Source organism: Falco naumanni, chromosome 9 (genome assembly GCF_017639655.2).
Source record: "Falco naumanni isolate bFalNau1 chromosome 9, bFalNau1.pat, whole genome shotgun sequence".
Taxonomy (NCBI): Eukaryota; Metazoa; Chordata; class Aves; order Falconiformes; family Falconidae; genus Falco; species Falco naumanni.
In genome coordinates this window covers 31955601-31975175 of record NC_054062.1, presented here as the reverse complement: position 1 = coordinate 31975175, position 19575 = coordinate 31955601, and the positions used below count along the sequence as shown (strand labels likewise).

Here is a 19575-nt window from a genome sequence, read left to right as displayed (position 1 = left end):
TTGAGCATGTTTATTTGACTTTCTCCCCTGTGCTGTTGAGGAGGGGGGTGAGAGGGCACCTGGGTGGGTGTCTGCCAGCTGGCCAAGGGGAGTTCACCATTACTTTGGTGAGGGGGATGAAATACAAGACCTCCTGTAAATTTTCCAAATGGTTTTCAGGTTGCTTTGGTCTTCTATCCCCTTACAAAAACATGAGAAATCCCCTTCTCCACTATGCTTTGTATCAACAAGTATTAACCGTCATAACTGCTTTATGACAGTTGACTGATTTTATACTGACAGGCAAGGCTCATGTTTCTGAGATGATTGCTGTCATCAGTTCTTGAAAGGCTGCTACTGTACCAGAGGTACAAGGCAGAGAGTCTCCTGTGAGATAATTATCTCACAATTAGTGAGGATGAGGGAACAGTCAACTTCCTACACCCACATGTGACACTTCTATCTATACCAACAGTAAGCAAGTCAAGTTTATAGCAAAACATTAATATACACACTTGTTGTGGCGTAAGTGTAGATAATATGAATAAGTATAGTGTTTTATCATAAAAAAGGCTTTGAATTGGTATTTTTTTATTTCAAAGATGCAGTATTCTCAGCCCTGAAAATATTTCTCAGAGAACTGTCAGCCATTAAACTCTTAATTAGCAGCTTTATAAATGAAACAAGACCAGGAACTATGACTATAGAAGGAAAACAGCAGTTATTTGCTTTATCATGGTAACTAAAAAATATGAAAGTGAAATAGCATCCTCATCTGCAACAAATGTTTGAATGACTCTTTGTCCTTTGCCACCTTCTCACAGCATTTTAAGCCTTTTTAGACCCTATAAGTTTTAAAGATGTGCAACATATTAATGTAAAATTTGGAGAAAAGAAAGGAGGTCAGTAGGTCTCTCTAAATTCATGGACCAAAAATTTGGATGTGATGACATCAGCAGTAGGAAGCATGGCTAGGAGCAATGTCTGTTGAATCCAGAACTGTTCATTTTTTTTCTCTCTCTTTTAGGTTGATTACTCACAAAGTTTTCTAAATATTAAAATTCAGAAATGATGACTCCCAAGAAGTCAGTTGGACTTCTGTCCTTGATCTCAATGGGTCTTGATTTCATGCTGTGTATCTGCGCTAGGATAATTATAAATTGATTCATTTTCAAAAATATAATTTTATGGGTATTCAATTGATGCCAACAACATATTGAAGAAACAGTATCACTCTTGTTTGTGTTTTAAGCCATAAAGCTCTCTGAGTGTCTGTGTTTGCAGTAATAATATTTATCTGGCACTATTCACATTATCATGAAGAGTTCTGTTTACTTTTGCAGCTCATCTTTATTTTTCTTCCTGTGTCGGAAAAAGTAGCTTTTATTTTTTTTAATCTATTTATATTTATTTCATGAATTCTTTTAGTTTTAAGACTCCTTTTTTATCTTCATCTTTTTAAAAACAAATGGGGTTCTGCCCTGATGCAGACAATCTGTGGAATAAAAATGGGAATCGGCTTCACTCTGTGTGGCACTTGGCAGCAGCTGAAAGAGATAGTTGCTAGTGCATGAAGTTCCAGGCCAAACAAAGGGGATGCATCCTTGCATTGTAGACCAGAGCTACGGCTGGGGGGGGCGAGCGGGGGGAATCGATCTTGCAAACAGTTCTTTGTTTCTTTCTTTGTTTCTTGTATACCTTAAGGTTTTAATGGGTATCTGTCCTGTCTGTGTCTGTTCCTGCAGTTAACTCCAGTTGGAACAACCATCTTTACAGGATTTTCTGGAAACAACGGTGCTGTTGACATTGATGACGGTCCAAATGGCCAGATAGAGTATGTCATCCAGTATAATCCTAATGACAAGGTAAATGCATTTAGCTTTTTTTTTGTTTTTTAAAGTGTGTGTATATAAATATATTAATGAACAAGAGGTTGCTGTTGGACTTCATAAAAGAAATGCTTTCCTTCGTGATGTAGAATGTCCTCTCTGTCTATAAGCTTTGCTTGCCCTGTAAACACAGCTGAATTTACCTTCCCAGTAAGGTAGGTCTAGGAGATTCCTGGAGTGCATGGAAGGTGGAGATGCCTCACTGGACCCGCTGTTTACAAACAGAGGAGGACTGGTGGGTGATGTGGTAGATGGAGGATGTCTTGAGTGTAACGATTATGAGATGGAATTTTCAATTCTTTGAGAAGTAAGGAAGAAGGTCAGCAGAACAACTGTCTTGGACATCTGGAGGGCTGACTTTAGCCTGTTTAAGAGCCTGGTTGACAGAGTCCCTTGGGAGATAGTTCTGAAGGGCCAAGGGGTCCAGGCAGGCTGGACATCCTTCAAGAAGGAAGTATTAAAGATGCAGGAGCAAGCCATCCCCATGTGCCAAAAGATGAGCTGGCAGGGGAGAAGACCAGCCTGGCTGAACAGAGCTTTCGCTGCAACTCAGGGGAAAAAAGAGAGTTTACTCTCTTTGGAGGAAGGGGCAGGCACCTCTTGGAGGACTGTAAGGATGTTGTGAGGTTATGCAGCGTGAAGATTAGAGAAGTGAAAGCCCAGCTAGAGCTCCGGCTGGCCACTGCTGTAAAAGATAACAGAAATTGGTTTTACAAATACAGTAGAAACAAAAGGAGGGCCAAGGAGAATCTGCATCCTTTATTGAATGGTGGGGGAGAACATTGTCACAAAGGACGAGGAAAAGGCTGAGGTACCTCATGCTTTTTTTGTCTCAGTCTTTAATAGTAAGACCAGCTTCGCTCAGGGTACTCAGCCCCCTGAGCTGGAAGACAGGAATGAAAAAGAGCAGAATGGAGTCCCCACAGTCCAGGAGGAAAGGGTCAGTGACCTGCTGCTCCACTTAGATGTGCACAAGTGTATGGGGCTGGATGGGATCCACCTGAGGGTACTGATGGAGCTGATGAAGCAGCCCACCAAGCCACTGTCCATCATGTATCAACAGTTCTGGTTAACTGGGGAGGTCCCAGAGGACTGGAAATTAGCCAATGTGATGCCCATCTACAAGAAGGGGGATCCCAGGGAGTTACAGGCCTGTCAGCCTGACCTCAGTGCTAGGGAAGGTTATGGAGCAGGTCATCCTGAGCACAATCACATGGCACATGCAGGACAACCAGGGGATCAGGCCCAGCCAGCATGAGTTTGTGAAAGGCAGGTCCTGCTTGATGAACCTGATCTCCTATGACAAGACGACCTGCCTAGTGGACAGAGAAAGGCTGTGGATATTGTCTACCTGGACCTTAGTAAAGCCTTTCATACCATCTCGAACAGCATTCCTCTAGAGAAACTGGCTGCTCATGGTTTGGACAGGTGTGCTCTGCGCTGGGTGAAAAGATGGCTGGACAGCAGAGCCCAAAGAGTGGAGTTACATCCACCTGTCTGTTTTGGACCCCTCACTTCAGGAAGGACACAGGGGTGCTGGAGCGTGTCCAGAGAAGGGCAACGAAGCTGGTGAAGGGTCTGGAGCACAAGTCTGATGAGGAGGAGCTGAGGGAACTGGGACTCAGTTCCCATGATGATGAGATGATCATCATGGATGAGGAGGAGACTCAGGGGACCTAACTGTTCTTTACAGCTGCCTGAAAGGAGGCTGCAGCCAAGTGGGTGTAGGTTTCTCCTCCCAGATAACAAGGGACAGGGCAAGAGTTAATGGCCTTGAGTTGTGCCAAGGGAGGTTTAGATTGGATACTGGGAAAAACTTCTTCACTGAAAGGGTGGTGAAGCATTAGACCAGGCTGCCCAGGGAGGTGGTGAACCACCCCTGGAGGTATTAAAAAAATGCATAGGTGTGGTGCTTAGGGACGTGGTTTGGTGATGGACTTGGTAGTGCTGGGTTAACGGTTGGACTTGATGATCTCAAATGTCATTTCCAACCTAAATGGTTCTATGATTCTATGATTACCTTTCATTGACATGCTGTTTAGCAGCTGGATTGCTTCACTACCAATCCTTAATAATCCTGTTTTCTTGTGTTTTTCACACACTTCATCTTGGTATGGGCATGCCTTTTCAGCCTGTGATACGTAGATGTATTTACGTTATACCTAATAGATTCACAGCCAAGAAATATTCATAGGCTTGGCCTAAGTTACTCTGAAAAGAGACATTCTGACTTTTTTCATGGAGTGATTTATGTTTAAAGATCGATGTTTTCTAAAAAGTGTGTTATATAGCATTAAAATAAAATACTAGTGATCCCTACCTTTGCAAACATGTACCTTTAGAGACAAAAAGCTTAAAGCATTAAATCAAATTCTTTCTAGGGTCAGATGTGTGAATTTCACTATTATGACAAGGTTTTGCACGAGTGATTTTTGTGAAGTGTCCATATGCATATTCTTAGCAAATTTGTAGTAATTTGAGCAATCCTTTTATGCAAACCAGGCTGTGTTTTGCCATGGGCTAAGACCACAGTTACTGCAGATCATCTGTGTGATAATCTGTTAAGCAGACTAGCCTGATTTTGTATTCACCCCAAAGATGACACAGATGTTAAAGTGAAGGGGGAGCAGCGGGGGGAAGTATACAGACTTAGTAACCTTGCATTGAAATACCCAACTTTCACTTAAGGGGAATTTGGGCAGAAATGGTTTTGTGGGAAAATGGCAATCTAATTTTAAGTTTAATTAAAAGTGTAGGCACATAAGCTCCAATTCAATTTGCACCGTTTAAGCTGTACATCACATAAAAGCTTCAGTCCTATTTCCAATAAAGTCAACAAAAGTTTAAATATCTACTGAATTACACTTAGTGTGTATACTTTTTAGGAGGTAGAATTTTGTAGAATAGTGACAGTATCAAGGAATAATTAATTCAGTGTGAACTAATGATACAAGACCCTACATTTTACTTTTCACTGGGGTAATTGTTGATTTTTGCATAGCTGTATGCTGAGGCATAACATTTACTTACTAAATCTACGTATTTTGAGGACAGAGATGGTCTCTTGAAAAACTTTGCAGCACCTTAAGCCACAGCGGCTTTTCTGGGGAGCATTTATTTTTCAAAGAGGCAATGTCTTTTTGACAAAAGTTATGATATTATAACCTAAATAAAATATAAAACCTAAATGATGTTAGTTTTTTGGGAGAAATGGAATTTTCTGACTTTCTATCTTGTGTATATTTGGAATTATTTCATTTTTTTAAATGTTTGCAGTCATTTAATTGATTGTGCAAACCTGAGCAGTCTCTTGAGTTATGACACTTCAGTGAGACTATTTAAGTGAGTAAAATTACTAGCTCATGATGTCTGGGTTCATCATGTTACATTCTCAGCTGTTCTTTGTACTAGTGATATGTATGACTGAACAGTTTATCTCCTAAACTTATAGAGGTAAGGGTTTTCTATGGAAATAGTGAGTACTAAAATGTTATGTTAACATCATCTTTTACCTGTTTCCATGACGGAAGTGTTAAAAATAAGTACTATTCCACTGCCACAAATATTTGAAGAGTAAACAAGGCAGGAAGGAGTGAAAGCAATGGACAAACAGTTTCTAATTCACAAAAAAAAAAAACCAACCCCCAGGCTCTGAATTTTTCTCACTGCTCTTTTTTTTTTTCCTTACCCTTAACTTACAGTACTTAACAAAAACTGCTCAAATAATTTCTTCTCTTAAAATAAAGGCTATGAAAGATGTTGGCACTGAGAAAATACCTCTTCCAGAAAATATTTCTTCCAGATAACTTTAGGAAATGGGAAGTGTTTTAAAGAAATTAAACACTTTAGCACTCATTGAATATGTTGGTATACTGAAAAGAAATAAAAAACCCCAAACCCCTGAAAATATTACTTGTGTTAAAATTTATTGTGCCACAATGAAATATAAGAGCAGATTTGTAGTTAATTTACTATAAGTCATAGCATTATATTGCTCAGAGGCATCCTGGGAAAACATTCTAAAAGCATCTCCCACAACCACATTATATTCAAGTGCAGCAGAGAGGTTTATCTAACTGCTAATGGAAGCAACTATAACATGCTGAAGTGGTCTGGTGTTTTGTCACAGGAAGAGGTAAAACACATTTCTGAAAACCTTTCTCTTGTACTCAATGAAACTTACTTGTTCTTGTTCTCCCAGTGACTGTGAAGAAGAGCAATGGATTTCCCTGGCTGAAATGAATTAATTGGAGTAGTTAGTTGATTTATTACATCTTTGCCTTACTACTTTTGTATTCTGGATTAAATAAACCTGATTCTTTCATCTGTAGATAGTCTTTATGTGCATAACATTGCTTTAGCTTGTGATGAATTCTACTAGTGTGCTTGACAGAGATGACTTCTCATTATTGTAAGCTGCTTCATCTCAGTTGTCAACTCACCAGAAAGTTACTGCATAGTATCTGCTACAAGTCAGGTTTTTTTCCTTTACCTGGGAAACAATTATGCTGGGCTCAAAACTGATGTGTACAGCTTAGTGCAAAATTCTCTCTTCTACTTCTGAGATTCTCCTATATAGTATAATGAAGGTGCCTACAGTGTTGTTTGACACCAGTGACATAGTCTTCCCATAAATTTCATTGGAGACTAATTTAGACATTTGAAAAAAGCCCTGTAAAAACAACAGGCGTTATTCTAGAATTTCAATTTAACTTAATTATTTTGTTGTTTAACTGGGGAGATGTATAAATGCCGAGTAGAAAAACCAATGTAAAAATCCATGACATGGCGTTGGGCTCTAGCTATCACATAAAGGAATGCCATAAAACTATTCTTAGCCAAAAGCTAAGGATTAAGTCAATTAACTTGCAAAAAATATTCTGTCTCCTAATGCAAAGTGGATTGTTAGATCTCTGAGGGCTCTATTGATACCTGAAGGTTATTAAGACAAATACATCCTCAAAAGAAGTTCTGAACTCGCTCCTTAGTAGCTAATTTTGCTGAGATTCATGGTATTGTGTTTGGTGAGGATTCAAGATTTAAACATTTAAGTTTATCTGGAGTTAGGGAATATGCGTAATGCTTTTGCTATACTGATTTTTCACATAGCAGCTCTCTTGGGAGTAAGTGGGATTGTTATCCTGGTGACTTTCCCCATTTTAAATTTGCTGGCCCATATTCAAGACCATGGACCAACAAATGTTCTAAGTTAAGACTGCTGTAAAAAAGCATTTTGTTGTCTCCATTTTGAAGTGAGAGGAGAGCAAGTATTGTTCGCTTGGAGTAAGCCATTGACAGAACAAGGTCTTTGATATTCCTGACTTCCAGCATGTGCTGGATTATTTCAAGATTGTATGGAAATGCCACTGAGATGTGATGGTGTTGTGTGCATCTTTTAATTGCCTTGGAGCTTAGTTACAGTTTGGGTTGCAGCAGAAATAAATGGAGTTTACAGAGGGATCACAGTGTTGATCTGATGTGGTACCTTCAGGAGCTGTGGCACAAACTTAAGTCTGGAGGTTAAGCTTTAAACCGCTGCTGAACAATTGTGTTTCTATGCTGTGCTGGAGCAAGAGAGTTCTCCACGTATAGGCAGTTTGGGAAGAGGTCAAAGTTTTTTGCTGATCCTCCCTGACAGTTCAGATTTTACAGTTCCACTTAAGTGCATCCTCATGCCAAGATCTGTGAAGGAAAAGGCAGTTGTTTTGAGAGTGCCTTGGTTGATCTTCAGCTGCAGAGTCTTTTCCAGCTGGTTCTGGCCTTATAAACCAGAGACAAGTAGGCTAAAGCAGTCAGGAGAATCTGCCTCGTGATTCAGAAGTGGCCCATATATGTATGCTTGTGTGTGCATGTGCGCACACATGGCATCTTCTTGTACAGCAAAGATGTTACCCATTACTTGCATAGTTCACAACCTGCTTGCTTTGTGCAAATGCCGTTAAAAGAAATGGGGAGAGGGTGGCAAAAGTAGTGTACCGTGCTTGGTTCTTTCTTCTTCCAGCACTAAGAGTCTGTTCTACTTTGCTGTTTTGCCTCAGTATAAATATTGTAACCAATATTTTTTTCCACTGTGTATTTTTTACCCAAAAAGATGAGTGCCAAACTCAGACATAAGTGTCTCCAGTTACTTAGCAGAGTCTGTGAAGTACTTTCCAGGCCTCTTTTCCTGCACACCACAAATACCCGCCATATGGTGAATGAAACAATAATTATATTTGCTGAAAAAAAAAGCAATTTTAGCAGATGTTTCAACTTTGAGAGGAAAAAGGCCTTGTTATGTTATCTAAGGAAAGAACAGTGCTCTGTACCTCTGCATTGTTTTCAGAGGAGAGATTTTGGAATTTTGTACTGCTACTACCCATTCAACATACTTACACATAAAGTATACTCTGCATCGGTATATTGATGCATGGGAAGTTTGTGGTTTTGTTTTTTTGTTTTTTATTGTGATTAATTTGGTAATAGAACTGGAACCGGATCTCATGTTCAGAAACCTGTGTCTGTTCCTGTACTTGTCCTTGCAAATGGGTCATTAGTCAAACGTCTGTGTACCCCAGCAATACCCTCCTGCTGTTCAGTGCCACAGCTTTGTAATCTGAATCTGTGTTAGCAAATATGCAGGACAACATGAATTTCAGCCGATTTACCCATCCTGATTTACCCTCAAATCTGAATTTACTAGTGTATGAACATGTGCATAACTGGCACTGTGAACTGGCACCTAAGTGTGTTCTTGATGTTCTCCTCATGCTTACTACTTCATTGCCCTTAACGGAAGCCAGGATAAAGACAAGATAAGTACAATGATGTAGTCTAAATCTCTAGTACTTGATACTTTCTGCAATAATGTGATAAAATAGATGAAGACAACCCAATCTGTAGAAAATGAAGACCTGAACTCTCAACTGACAAACAGGAAAAGTTTCCTGAACATACTACTGCAAATTCAGCTTGGCAAATCTGCAAGAAGCAGGATAGCTAGATTTCAGTTGTGGTTGGAAATAATAATGCATATGCAAAGAATCAGATTTCTGTTACATACTGATTGTTTATTGTGGTATTCTTATGGAGTAAACTGGTGAGAAAACATAGAAAACTTTAAAATGTCTAATCTGGAAAGCATATGCAATTTTGGTATGCCTTCCAATTGATCATCTTGTTATGAACGATCTGAAACGTGTTTTAACTTTGAAGCACGTTCAGTGTTATTGTATTGTTTCAACTTTTGCAGACTTCCAACAGAACCTTTGATATTCCTCTCACTTTGTCTGGAGCAGTAGTTCTACGAGAAAGACTAAATTATGAAGAAAAGACTCGCTATTTTGTCATTGTTCAAGCAAATGTAAGTATAGATCTCTTCATGGCCATTTATGTTACTGATTTAGGTGGGGGTTTAATTTGCAGATTTAGATTTTTCCAAGGCAAGGAAAAGTCTCATTGAAATACCAGGTTTAATATTACTTTTCTCCTGAAGGTCTTATTTAGCATTCATCTAGGTCGTTGCAAGCTTATATATATTATTATTTGTTTAAAAAGCTTGCTCAGTGTGTATAACAAGACAACCTTTTTTTGCACAAGGAACAAGTTGCAAATTTGAAGTACAGACCATGCAGGAAAGTGCATTCTAGTGTCACTAAGTGTTCATTTTCTAACAAACCTAGTGATGCTAATTTGATCTCAAATGATTTTAATGGATACAATTTAGTTGTATCCTTCAGGTTCGAAATGCATTATTCTATAAAGAGGTGATTCTTCTTTCAAGTCATATTGTGCAAGTGTATGTGGAGGTTTTTACAGAGTGCCTGGCAGTGGATAATGCATACTGAGAAGTGATGTTTAAACTGTATCTAATATATCTGTCATCAGAGAAGTTTTTTGGTGCCCTTGAGGGCTCTGAAAGCTTTTTCCTTTTTTGTCCTTCTGATAATAGCTGAAACAAAAACTTCTCTATTGTTTACCTCTGTTGCGATACTACTTCATTTGTGGGAAAATGAGAATGCTCTGAAACAACTTTAGCTTGGTCCTGAATTCACACATTTATATTACTGTCATCTTTCTGATACAGAATTGTAGATACATTTCACAGCCCACTTTCCTATATGTTCTGTGGCGTGTTCAGCATTCCCTCAACAGAAGATAAGCTCCAGGAGTGCCTCAGTGGTTTTTGCACTTAGATATATCTCAGGGTGCTTCCTGGCTGTTAGAACAAGTGGTTTCACCTGGGCAACATAACTTACTGATCTCTTGAACAGGAATGTGGGAAGGCTCAGAACTGATTTGCCTTGTTTTTCTATCAATAATTTATTCTGCAGATCACCACTGCATATTCACAGCTCTTTGATGTCAGAGCTGTGAGTTTCATGAGATACTGTGCTCCTAGAAAAGTAACTGGGGTAGTTGAGCAGGTTGTGTTTTTCAAGAGAAAGGCATGGTGTGCAGCAGGTGCAAACACTTTGTGTGAAGTGAGGAGCCTACCACACTGAAGGAGCAACTGGTGAAGGCACAGTGTGGGATGCACAGTGGCAGTACTACAAAACAATTTCAATATTAATTTGTTCTTTTTTTTTTAATATGTGGTCCTTACACAGTAAATTGTCACCTTTGTGGTACTGGGTTTGGGACTAGAGCTGTGCTGACAGCTTCTGTATTATGTTTATATATAATGGGGGAGCTTGTGTGATTGATATGTCTTGCAAGGCCATGTGTGTTCTCAAACATACTCAAATGGGAATTGAACTTACTACAATTTTGAGTTCTCACAGATGAGAAATTATATTTCAAGCGAAGACTCTTATGTTCTACAGCCCAGCTTATTTCAGCTTTTTTAGGAGTTTGCCTTATGCATCCTTTCTTTTTTTCCCCCACTTTACAAAATACTGCAGGCTGCATTTAATTTTCAGTATTGAATGTGCTATTCAATCATACTTCTATTCCACTGATTACATTATCAATGATGTTTTATTGTTCTTGCATACTGAAGATACTACATGAAATTAATTCCTCTGTATCTGCTTTGTTCCAGTATTACTCAAAGGCACATATTGGGGGAACATAAAAAAGTTTAGCTAATTATGAATGCTGCTGCTTGTAGCTGCTATTGTTTTTCCTTATTGACCATGAAGAAAGCTGAATTCAGAAATTCCCATATTTAGTAACTATAAATGTGAAACGGTTTCAAAAACTGAGTGGGCTGCCAAATAGGAAAAAAATGTGTATTCAATCTGATTTAGAGCAATGATCTATTCCTCTTACACAGATGATGATACTAACAGCGTAAATACTTTAAAAAAATATGCTTTTCTTTTTTTATAGCCATGTTATCCTAGGATAGGAGGGCAAGACTTATCTAATTGCCCATACTCCCTCTGAAAGATGTTATTTTTGTAAAGAAAAGCTATCACAACAGTTCCTCTGTGAAAATGGAAAAAATTTTGACTGCTTTAAAAAACCCTACATAATGGAATAGTCACACTGTTTCTCCACTATGATAACAAAAGAAGAAAGAAAAGGTGAACTGTTGCTAGTGTGTACATTGTTTGGGGTATAAAAATAATCTAGGTGGTTCTCACAATTTAGGAAGGTATAGCTTTATTTTGTTCCATCTGGAAAGAAAAAAAAAGGAGACAATAAAGAAGTTGCAATACCCAATGGTGTCTTATGTATCCAAACATTTAAATAAATAAATAAAAAAGCCAAACTATGATATGTTGAAAAGAAACTGTCATGTACCATGGAGCCTTTTTTTGGGGTGCAGCATTGTAGATACTTTATTGTGGACAGAAGCGTTCTTCAACTTTTAAAAACTAGAGCAGTATAACTTATTCTCTAGATGAATCAGATTTCCACATGGAATGTAGTTTGGAGATCTTGGGTCAGTCTCATTACTGTCCTCTAGCTGGTTTTTTTGGAGGGTGGGGTGTGTGGGGGTGGTAAATATTTCTTACGTTGTGGTGTGCCGAGGTGGGTTGAGCATTACAGCCCAGGGCCTCTCCACTGCAAATTAAAAGAGAAGTAGTTACTGCTTATGCTTTCCATTTCTGTAAGTGGAAGTCCTTTGACTTTTAGATAGGATTTGGTAGAGCTACAGAAGGCAGCTTAAGATGTATTTCTTTCCTGGTTTTGGCTGATTTGTCAATTGGAGAACCAAGGGGTGATCAGCAGGACCCACTCACCCTTTAATAGTCCCATATGGCCAGTGGGAAAATGTAATGGAGAGTGGAGACTAACCGTGGACTGTCAAGATGGAGAGTGGAGACTAACAGTGGACTCCCGAGGTCTGACTGAAGTCATGCTGCCACTGAGCACAGCTGTACTGGACATGCTAGAACTTCAATACAAGCTGGAGACAAAGGCAGCGAAGTGGTATGCTGCAGCTGATATCACTGTTGCATTTTTCTCAATCACTTTGGCAGTAGAGGGTAGGCCACATTTTCTTTCACTTGGAGAGGTATCCAGCACACCTGTAATCACCTGCCCTGGGGTGGAAACACATGCCTACCATCTGTCATGGACTGATCCAGACTGCACTGGAACAGGGTGAAGCTCCAGAACAGCTGCAATACGTTGATGACATCATTGTATGGGGCAACACAGCAGAAGAGTCTTTTGAGAAAGTGAAGAATGTAGTCCAAATCCTTCTGAAAGCTAGTTTTGCCATAAAACAAAATAAGGTCAAGGGACCTCCACAGGAGATCCAGTTTTGGGGAATAAAATGGCGAGATGGGTGTCATCAGATCCCAATGAACAAAATAACAGCTATGTCTTCACCAACTAGTAAAAAGGAAACTCAGGCTCTCTTTTGAAGTTGGGGATATAAAGGATCTGAGGCTCAATATACTCCATCTGAAAAAGTTATACTGGCAGCTTATGAAGGGGTTTGAGCTGCTTCAGAATTGATTGGTGCTGAAGCACTGCTCCTCCTGGCACCCTGACTGCTGGTGCTGGGCTGGATGTTTGGAGGGAGGGTCCCCTCTACACATCATGCAGCTGATGCTACATGGAGTAAGTGGGTCACGCTGATCACACAGCAAGCTCAAATGGGAAACCTCAGTTGTCCAGGAATCTTGGAAGTGGTCATGGACTGGTCAGAAGGCAAAGATTTTGGAACGTCACCAGAGGAGGAAGTGACATGTGCTGAAGAAGCCCCACTGTACAATGAACTGCCAGAACATGAGAAGCAGTATGCCTTGTTCACTGATGGGTCCTGCTGTATTGTAGGAAAGCATCGGAAGTAAAAGACAACTGTGTGGAGTCCCCTATGATGAGTCATAGAAACTGCTGAAGGAGAAGGTGAATTGAGTCAGTCTGCGGAGGTGAAAGCTATCCAGCTGGCTTTAGCTATTGCTGAATGAGAAAAATGGCCAATGCTTTATCTCTGTACTGGCTCGTGGATGGTGACGAATGCCCTGTGGGTGTGGTTACAGCAATGGGAGAAAAGTAATTGGCAATGCAGAGGTAAACTCGTCTAGGCTGCTGCATTGTGGCAAGATATTGCTGCTCAGGTAGAGAACCTGGTTGTGAAGGTGTGTCACATAGATGCTCATATACCCAGGAGGTGGACTGCTAAACTAAAGAGCATCAAAACAACCATCAGCTAGCTCAGGTGCTAAGACTTGGATTGGCAGCGTAAAGGTGAATTATTTACAGCTTAGTGGGCCCATGACATCTCAGGCCATCAAGGAAGAGATGCAACATATAGATGGGCTTGTGATCAAGGGGTGGACTTGACCACCATGGACACTATCTCACAGGTCATTTGTGAATGTGAGACATGCACTGCAGTTAAGCAAGCCAAGCAGTTAAGGCTTCTCTGGTATGGTGGATGATGGCTGAAATAGAAATATGGGGAGGCCTGGCAGACTGACCATATCACACTCCTGCAAACCCACCAAGACAAGTGCCATGTGCTTACAGTGGTAGAAACAAGCACTGGATGGCTGGAAACGTATCTCGTGCCCCATGCCACTGCTGGAATGCTTTCCTGGGCCTTGTAACAACATGGTACCCCAGAAAGAATTGAGTCAGACAATGGAACTGATTTCCAAAAGAACCTCACAGACACCTGGGCCAAAGAGCATGGGATTGAGTGGGTATATGACATCTACCATGCACCAGCCTCTGGGAAAATTGAACAATACAATGGGCTATTAAAGGCTAGAGTGAGAGCAATGGGTGATGAGACCTTCAAACACTGGGGTACCAGGTGGCTTTTGCTCAATGTGTTAGTCAACACTAGAGGATCTGCCAGTTGGGCTGGTCCTGCCTAGTCAAAACTTCTATATACTGTAGAAGGGGATAAAGCACCTGTAGTGCGTGTAAAAAATATGCTGGGAAAGACAGTCTGTGTTATTCCTGCCTCAGGGAAAGGCAGACCCATCCATGGGATTGTTTTTGCTCAGGGACTTGGGTGCACTTGGTGGGTAATGTGGAAGGATGGGGAAGCCTGATGTGTACCTCATGGGGATTTGATTCTGTCAATTATTTTAATTGTATGACGTTAATTGCTATATAATACTGTATGTCATCACTTCTGTGATTGCTAAATGCCATATCAACAGTATTGCAGTAAGAATTACCTGGATTAATGAAGAATGAATTCTGATGAAACTGAGCAAAGCAGAGCAATGATAGAACCAGACAATTGCAGTGGTGATGGAACCAGAGCTGGCTTCAGCATGCGGCAATCCCACCACCACACACCATCTCCCTTGCCTTGAAGGACTACTATGACAGGTGGAGGCCAAAAGTCACGGACTAAATGAACTCAATGGACATTTTAGAGGGATGGCTCATAGACTAAGGGAATTATATCTGTGTGTATATATGAAAAGACAGGAAAGATAGTCGTGATTAATTGGAATGTATTGGATAGTGTGAGACCTGGTCATGATGTAGATGGTGTAGAATAAGGGGTGGATATTGTCCTGGTTTTTGCTGGGATAGGGTTAATTTTCTTCCTAGGAGCTGGTACAGTGTTGTGTTTGGGGTTTAGGATGATTACATCAAGTAATGTTGATAACACTGATGTTTTAGTTGTTGCTGAACAGTGTTTGCACCAAGTCCAGGACTTTTCAGCTTCTAATACTGCCGTGCCAGTGAGTAGGCTGGTTGTGCACAAGAACCTATGAGGGGACACAACCAGGACAGCTGACTCGAACTGACCAAAGGGATATTCCATACCATATGATATCATGCTGAAAAAAAACAACTGGGGCGAGTTGGCCGAGGTTGGCCTGCTGCTCAGGGGCTGGCTGGGCATTGGTCACTGTGTGGTGAGCAATTGCTTTATGCATCACTTGTTTCGTATATTCTTTTGTCATTATTGTTATTTTCTCTTCCTTTTTTTTGTGTTAAACTGTCTTTATCTCAACCCATTAAGTTTTACGTTTTTTCTGATTCTCTCCCCCATCCCACTGAGGGGGAGTGAGCAAGCAGCTGTGTGATGTATAGCTGCCTGCCACGTTAAACCACAACTAATTCAGTTTGTAAGTAGGGCACAAGGGACTTTTTATCTTGTACAAATACGCTGGATTTTTTATAGATGTAACAAGACATGTACATTAATTTCATAAATTTCCTAAGAATTAATTCATCAAAACTGTATTATTTCTGATGCCTCACAGTATTTCTTAATTCAAGAGGTGAACTTTTACCTCTTAATTGTATTTCTGAGTCTTTAAGGCTGTAAACTTGAGGACTGAAGTTTCTGTAATTTGTTGTTTTTCTAGAAAATGGGTAATTATGGTGCTTACACATTTTGACCTTAGCTTTAACTTTAAACTTATTTGTAGATTCTGAATTTAGAAGGTCTTACCATATACAACTTGTTTGCTCCATAGGACCGAGCCCAAAATCTTAATGAGCGACGGACAAGTACAACCACCCTGACAGTAGACGTGCTTGATGGGGATGATTTGGGACCAATGTTTCTTCCCTGTGTCTTGGTGAATAATACTCGTGACTGTAGACCTCTTACCTACCAAGCGAGCTTGCCAGAACTGACAGATCCTGTAAGTCCTCTTGACTTTTTGTAAGTTTTATATGTTTGTTTTGCAAGCAGCTGTCATCTTTGGACACAATTGAGAAATGTAACTAGAAAGGTCACATATATGCTTTTTTGCCATGAGTTATGTGCTAAACAAAAGCAAACCAAGGTAAGAGATGTATGTATGTTTGTGTGTATATATATGTGTAGGAATAGATGGTGGAATTCAACCTTTGATACAATGGCAAGTTGTTCGTTCACTGCGAGGGTTGAGTCTCATGGAAATTTGCTAAATTATGGAGTTGCTGTTCCTTATCCGTCCATGTTTTGCTCTCAAAATATCCTGAGGAAGTCACTAGTCCCTGAAAAGATTATTTGTTGCTGTTCCTGGGTTTCAATCAAGAGGCACTAAAAAACAATATGTGTTTATACCATGTAGATGCTTGTACTAAGTATGTCAGTTAATACATCAGTTTGGATAGGGATAAAGGTCAATGTAAGGCTCATTTCACACTGAAACGTACACAGTGAATGACAAGAGGAGGAAGCGAGAGCTTGTTCTTTCTAGGTGCAAGATGGTGCCAATTCCCCTTCCTTATAGGAGAGATGCTGCTTGGTACCACGGAGCTGTGCAGCTCTTGGTGGGGGAAATAGAAATATGGATTTCTTAATTGTTATTGATATATGATCTTTGCTTCTTATATCTAAGAATATAAAATGGAAGAACCAATTGAATCAGTAGGTATTGCCCCACCTGATGAACATTTCCATTAAGATGACATTAAGATAATGTTAAGTATCGATGCGAAGATCGTGACTTCCATTGTTCATTGCAGGACACACTCTCTGTCCTGTTTCCTCTGACCAGGAGACGAGGGAGGTTGAAGCTGTAAGTGTGGAGGTTCCTGCTGTTTTCTGCCTTATTTGTCTGGCCATCCTGTGCCTCGTAGTCTTTTCCCATCCCGCACATTATGGCATCCTGCTTTGTCTGGCCTCAGGGGTCCTGCTGCAGATATGCTTGAGCTAGGTCAGCAAGCACTGCTGCCACCCTGCTTGGTTGATTCCTATGATGTTTTTAGCAAGTTACAAAAACTGTCACAGTTGGTTTATCCATTTTAGGACCAGCTGAAATTGTGTCTAATATACAGCAGTTGTTCAATTGCTTCTGCACAGGTTAACAGTACAGGTCCTGGTTTAATAAACAGTGCAATCTCAAAGAGGCAAGACAGGGCTTATTGTAAATCAAGATCATTGTGATCTGTGTGCCTTCTGGATAAGTGAGAGCTAGAAGTTTCAGGGAGGTGGTATAAGTTTGTCTGGACCCCTTGGCAAATTTCTGGGACAAGAACGGGTCTTACAGGGCACATGTATCTTCAAAGGAGGTGATTTCTCTCTGCTGGAGAATCTCTTCCTAACAACTGTAGCCTGATTTGTAAGTTGTAGCAAGGCTAGGAGCTATGATATTCAGCTTGTAACAGAAGCAAAGTGGTTGTAAAAGGGAAGGGGAGAGATGTTCCATATTTAATCTTGACATATTGATTTACACAACTCTCTTTCTGCCCCCACCCCCACCACTTCTACACCTTGGTATTTGATGATGCTTTGTAATTGTTGTCTGTTTTGGACTTTGTGAATAAATGCTTTTACTTTAAATTCTACATTAATTTGGTTTGGGCTTAGTGTTGTTTTAAGGAAACTGGGCAGCCACAAGTTACTCTCCAGCTGGATGTGTGGCCTCATCAGGGTTACTAGGCACCCAAACTATGCAGGATGACAAAGTATGACCCCTTTTTATCTGCACAGCTCCAATAGACTTCTCAGTAGAGAGGCAAAGGAGACAGAAATTATTAATCACTGGTGTTTGATCATTACCTTGTTTTTTATCTGGTTATCTTAAGGTATAATTCAAATCATACGATTATCCTGATACAGCTGTCACGGATGAAAGGAATCCCGCTCTGCCTCCGTTCCTGCCCTTGGTCAGGCACATATGCTGTGCTGGAAGGCAAAGTGGTCAGTGTCTGCCAAGGAGGGCATCTAGGCTAGGAAAAATCTGACTAGTGATTTAGATGCCAAGTTGCAAAATACATTCGTTTAACTTCATAAGCTACAATCTGTTCAGGTGTCAGCTGTTTTGTTTGCTTTTTGGCTTTTTTGAGTCAAACTGCACCTTGAGAAATCTGATCTATGAAATGAGAAACCGGTTCTGTTGATAAACTACCATCTCTTTGCTGTTTATCTAGTTGTAGCACTGTAGCAGTTTTGATAAATGTAAGTGGAAGAGGGATGTTTGAAGTCAAAGTTTTACCTTGGTAGCTCAAATGTTTACTTGACTTCCAAATGATAGTTTATTTAGAAGTTACAGATGGTACCTAAAAAGATTCAGCTAGTAAACACATGTATTAAATGTGTCCTGCAAGAGCAGTGTGATAAAATGCAGAGAAGCCTGAGGTGTCCGGACTAGCCAGGGGTTGGCAGTGGACTCGCGCAGTGGTCTGGCAAAGCAGCCTGGGCAGAGTACCTCATTCGGAGATGGATTGGAGATTTCTGCATGATGTGAAACTGTTGCATTGTACCATGTAGCCAAGACTCATCTGAATCTGTAATGCTCGAAGATTTTAAGTACAGTGTCAAGTTATATAGAAGCAGATAGTAACCAATATACTCCTCAGAATGATTTATCTGAAGTTACTTGCACCGATTGTTTTTTTTTAAAAGACCAAAATTTACTACACTGTAGTTGTGGAAGCTCCAGCATGTGTAGCAAATGGAATAGAAGAGTGCTGTTTGCTGGGAGTGTTTTAGTGGTAGTTACTACATAGGCTAAAGGACTATTTGTAGTCCAACATAATTATTTTTTTTTGGTTTTATTTTTCATTTTTCAACGAATATGAGAAGCAATATTAATTAATGTAGAACAAAGTTGAATTATTCAGAAGCAGTAGCTTGAAAAAGAAGTCCTGCTTTACGGGACAAGTTGACTACTCAGCTGATCCCTAAAGTAAAGCATTGAATGTAACTAGTAGGAATAATTTTTTTGTTCAGTCTTGCACAATTACTTGTTTTAGTTGACGTCTGTCCATGAATTTACTGAGGTAAAAATCGTATTTCCTTTCCAAGCTTCTTTCCCTTAGACACTCTAAAGCAGTTGGATACATTGGCAATGAAGAATCCATACAGCATGTGCTTTGTTTATGGTCTTTGGCAGGCAGAGATGGAAGAGGCCAGCAAAAGTAACGGATTTGTTTGTTAACAGAGAGCAATTTATTTTCCTGAAGTACAATATCAAGGTTTACCCTATGCCTTCTGAGAGCTGGTCTGACTCATGGCAGTATTAATACTATTATGATATCTGCTCCAGTCTGGGCAGAGTGCTGTTTGATTAGTTCATACACTTGTAAAAACCTGTTTTGCATTTCTGCCATTTGCACAGACAGTGTAAATCCCCTCAAAACTGGACATCTTCCAAGCAGAGCCAAAGGTTGTGTGATGGTCCTCTCTGAGCGTACATATGGAATGAAGTGTTGTGATAGTGCCTTCTTGCTCAGCCAGCTGCTGTGTGTAACCAACTGAGCTTTGCCACAAGATCTGACGGTTCCTCATTGGTGGTTGCCTGGTTTTGTGAGTGTCATTTTTGCAGTGCCACCAATAAGCTACTGTAATTAATGACTGTGATGGCCTTACTAGGTCTAGGATCACAGCTAAGGTCATATAAACATCAGT

The 19575-nt window shown here is 40.2% G+C and overlaps 1 protein-coding gene across 8 annotated transcripts in view; it reads left to right on the top strand.

Annotated features, from left to right (window-relative positions):
• Positions 1-19575, top strand: part of PCDH15 (protocadherin related 15) — a 443015-nt gene that overhangs the window by 177023 nt on the left and 246417 nt on the right. For all 8 annotated transcript variants that reach the window (XM_040607327.1, XM_040607329.1, XM_040607326.1 and 5 more), the window contains 3 exons: positions 1725-1844; positions 9100-9210; positions 15707-15877. In XM_040607327.1, coding sequence (XP_040463261.1) covers positions 1725-1844; positions 9100-9210; positions 15707-15877 — 402 coding nt within the window. The remainder of the gene's footprint in view (positions 1-1724; positions 1845-9099; positions 9211-15706; positions 15878-19575) is intronic.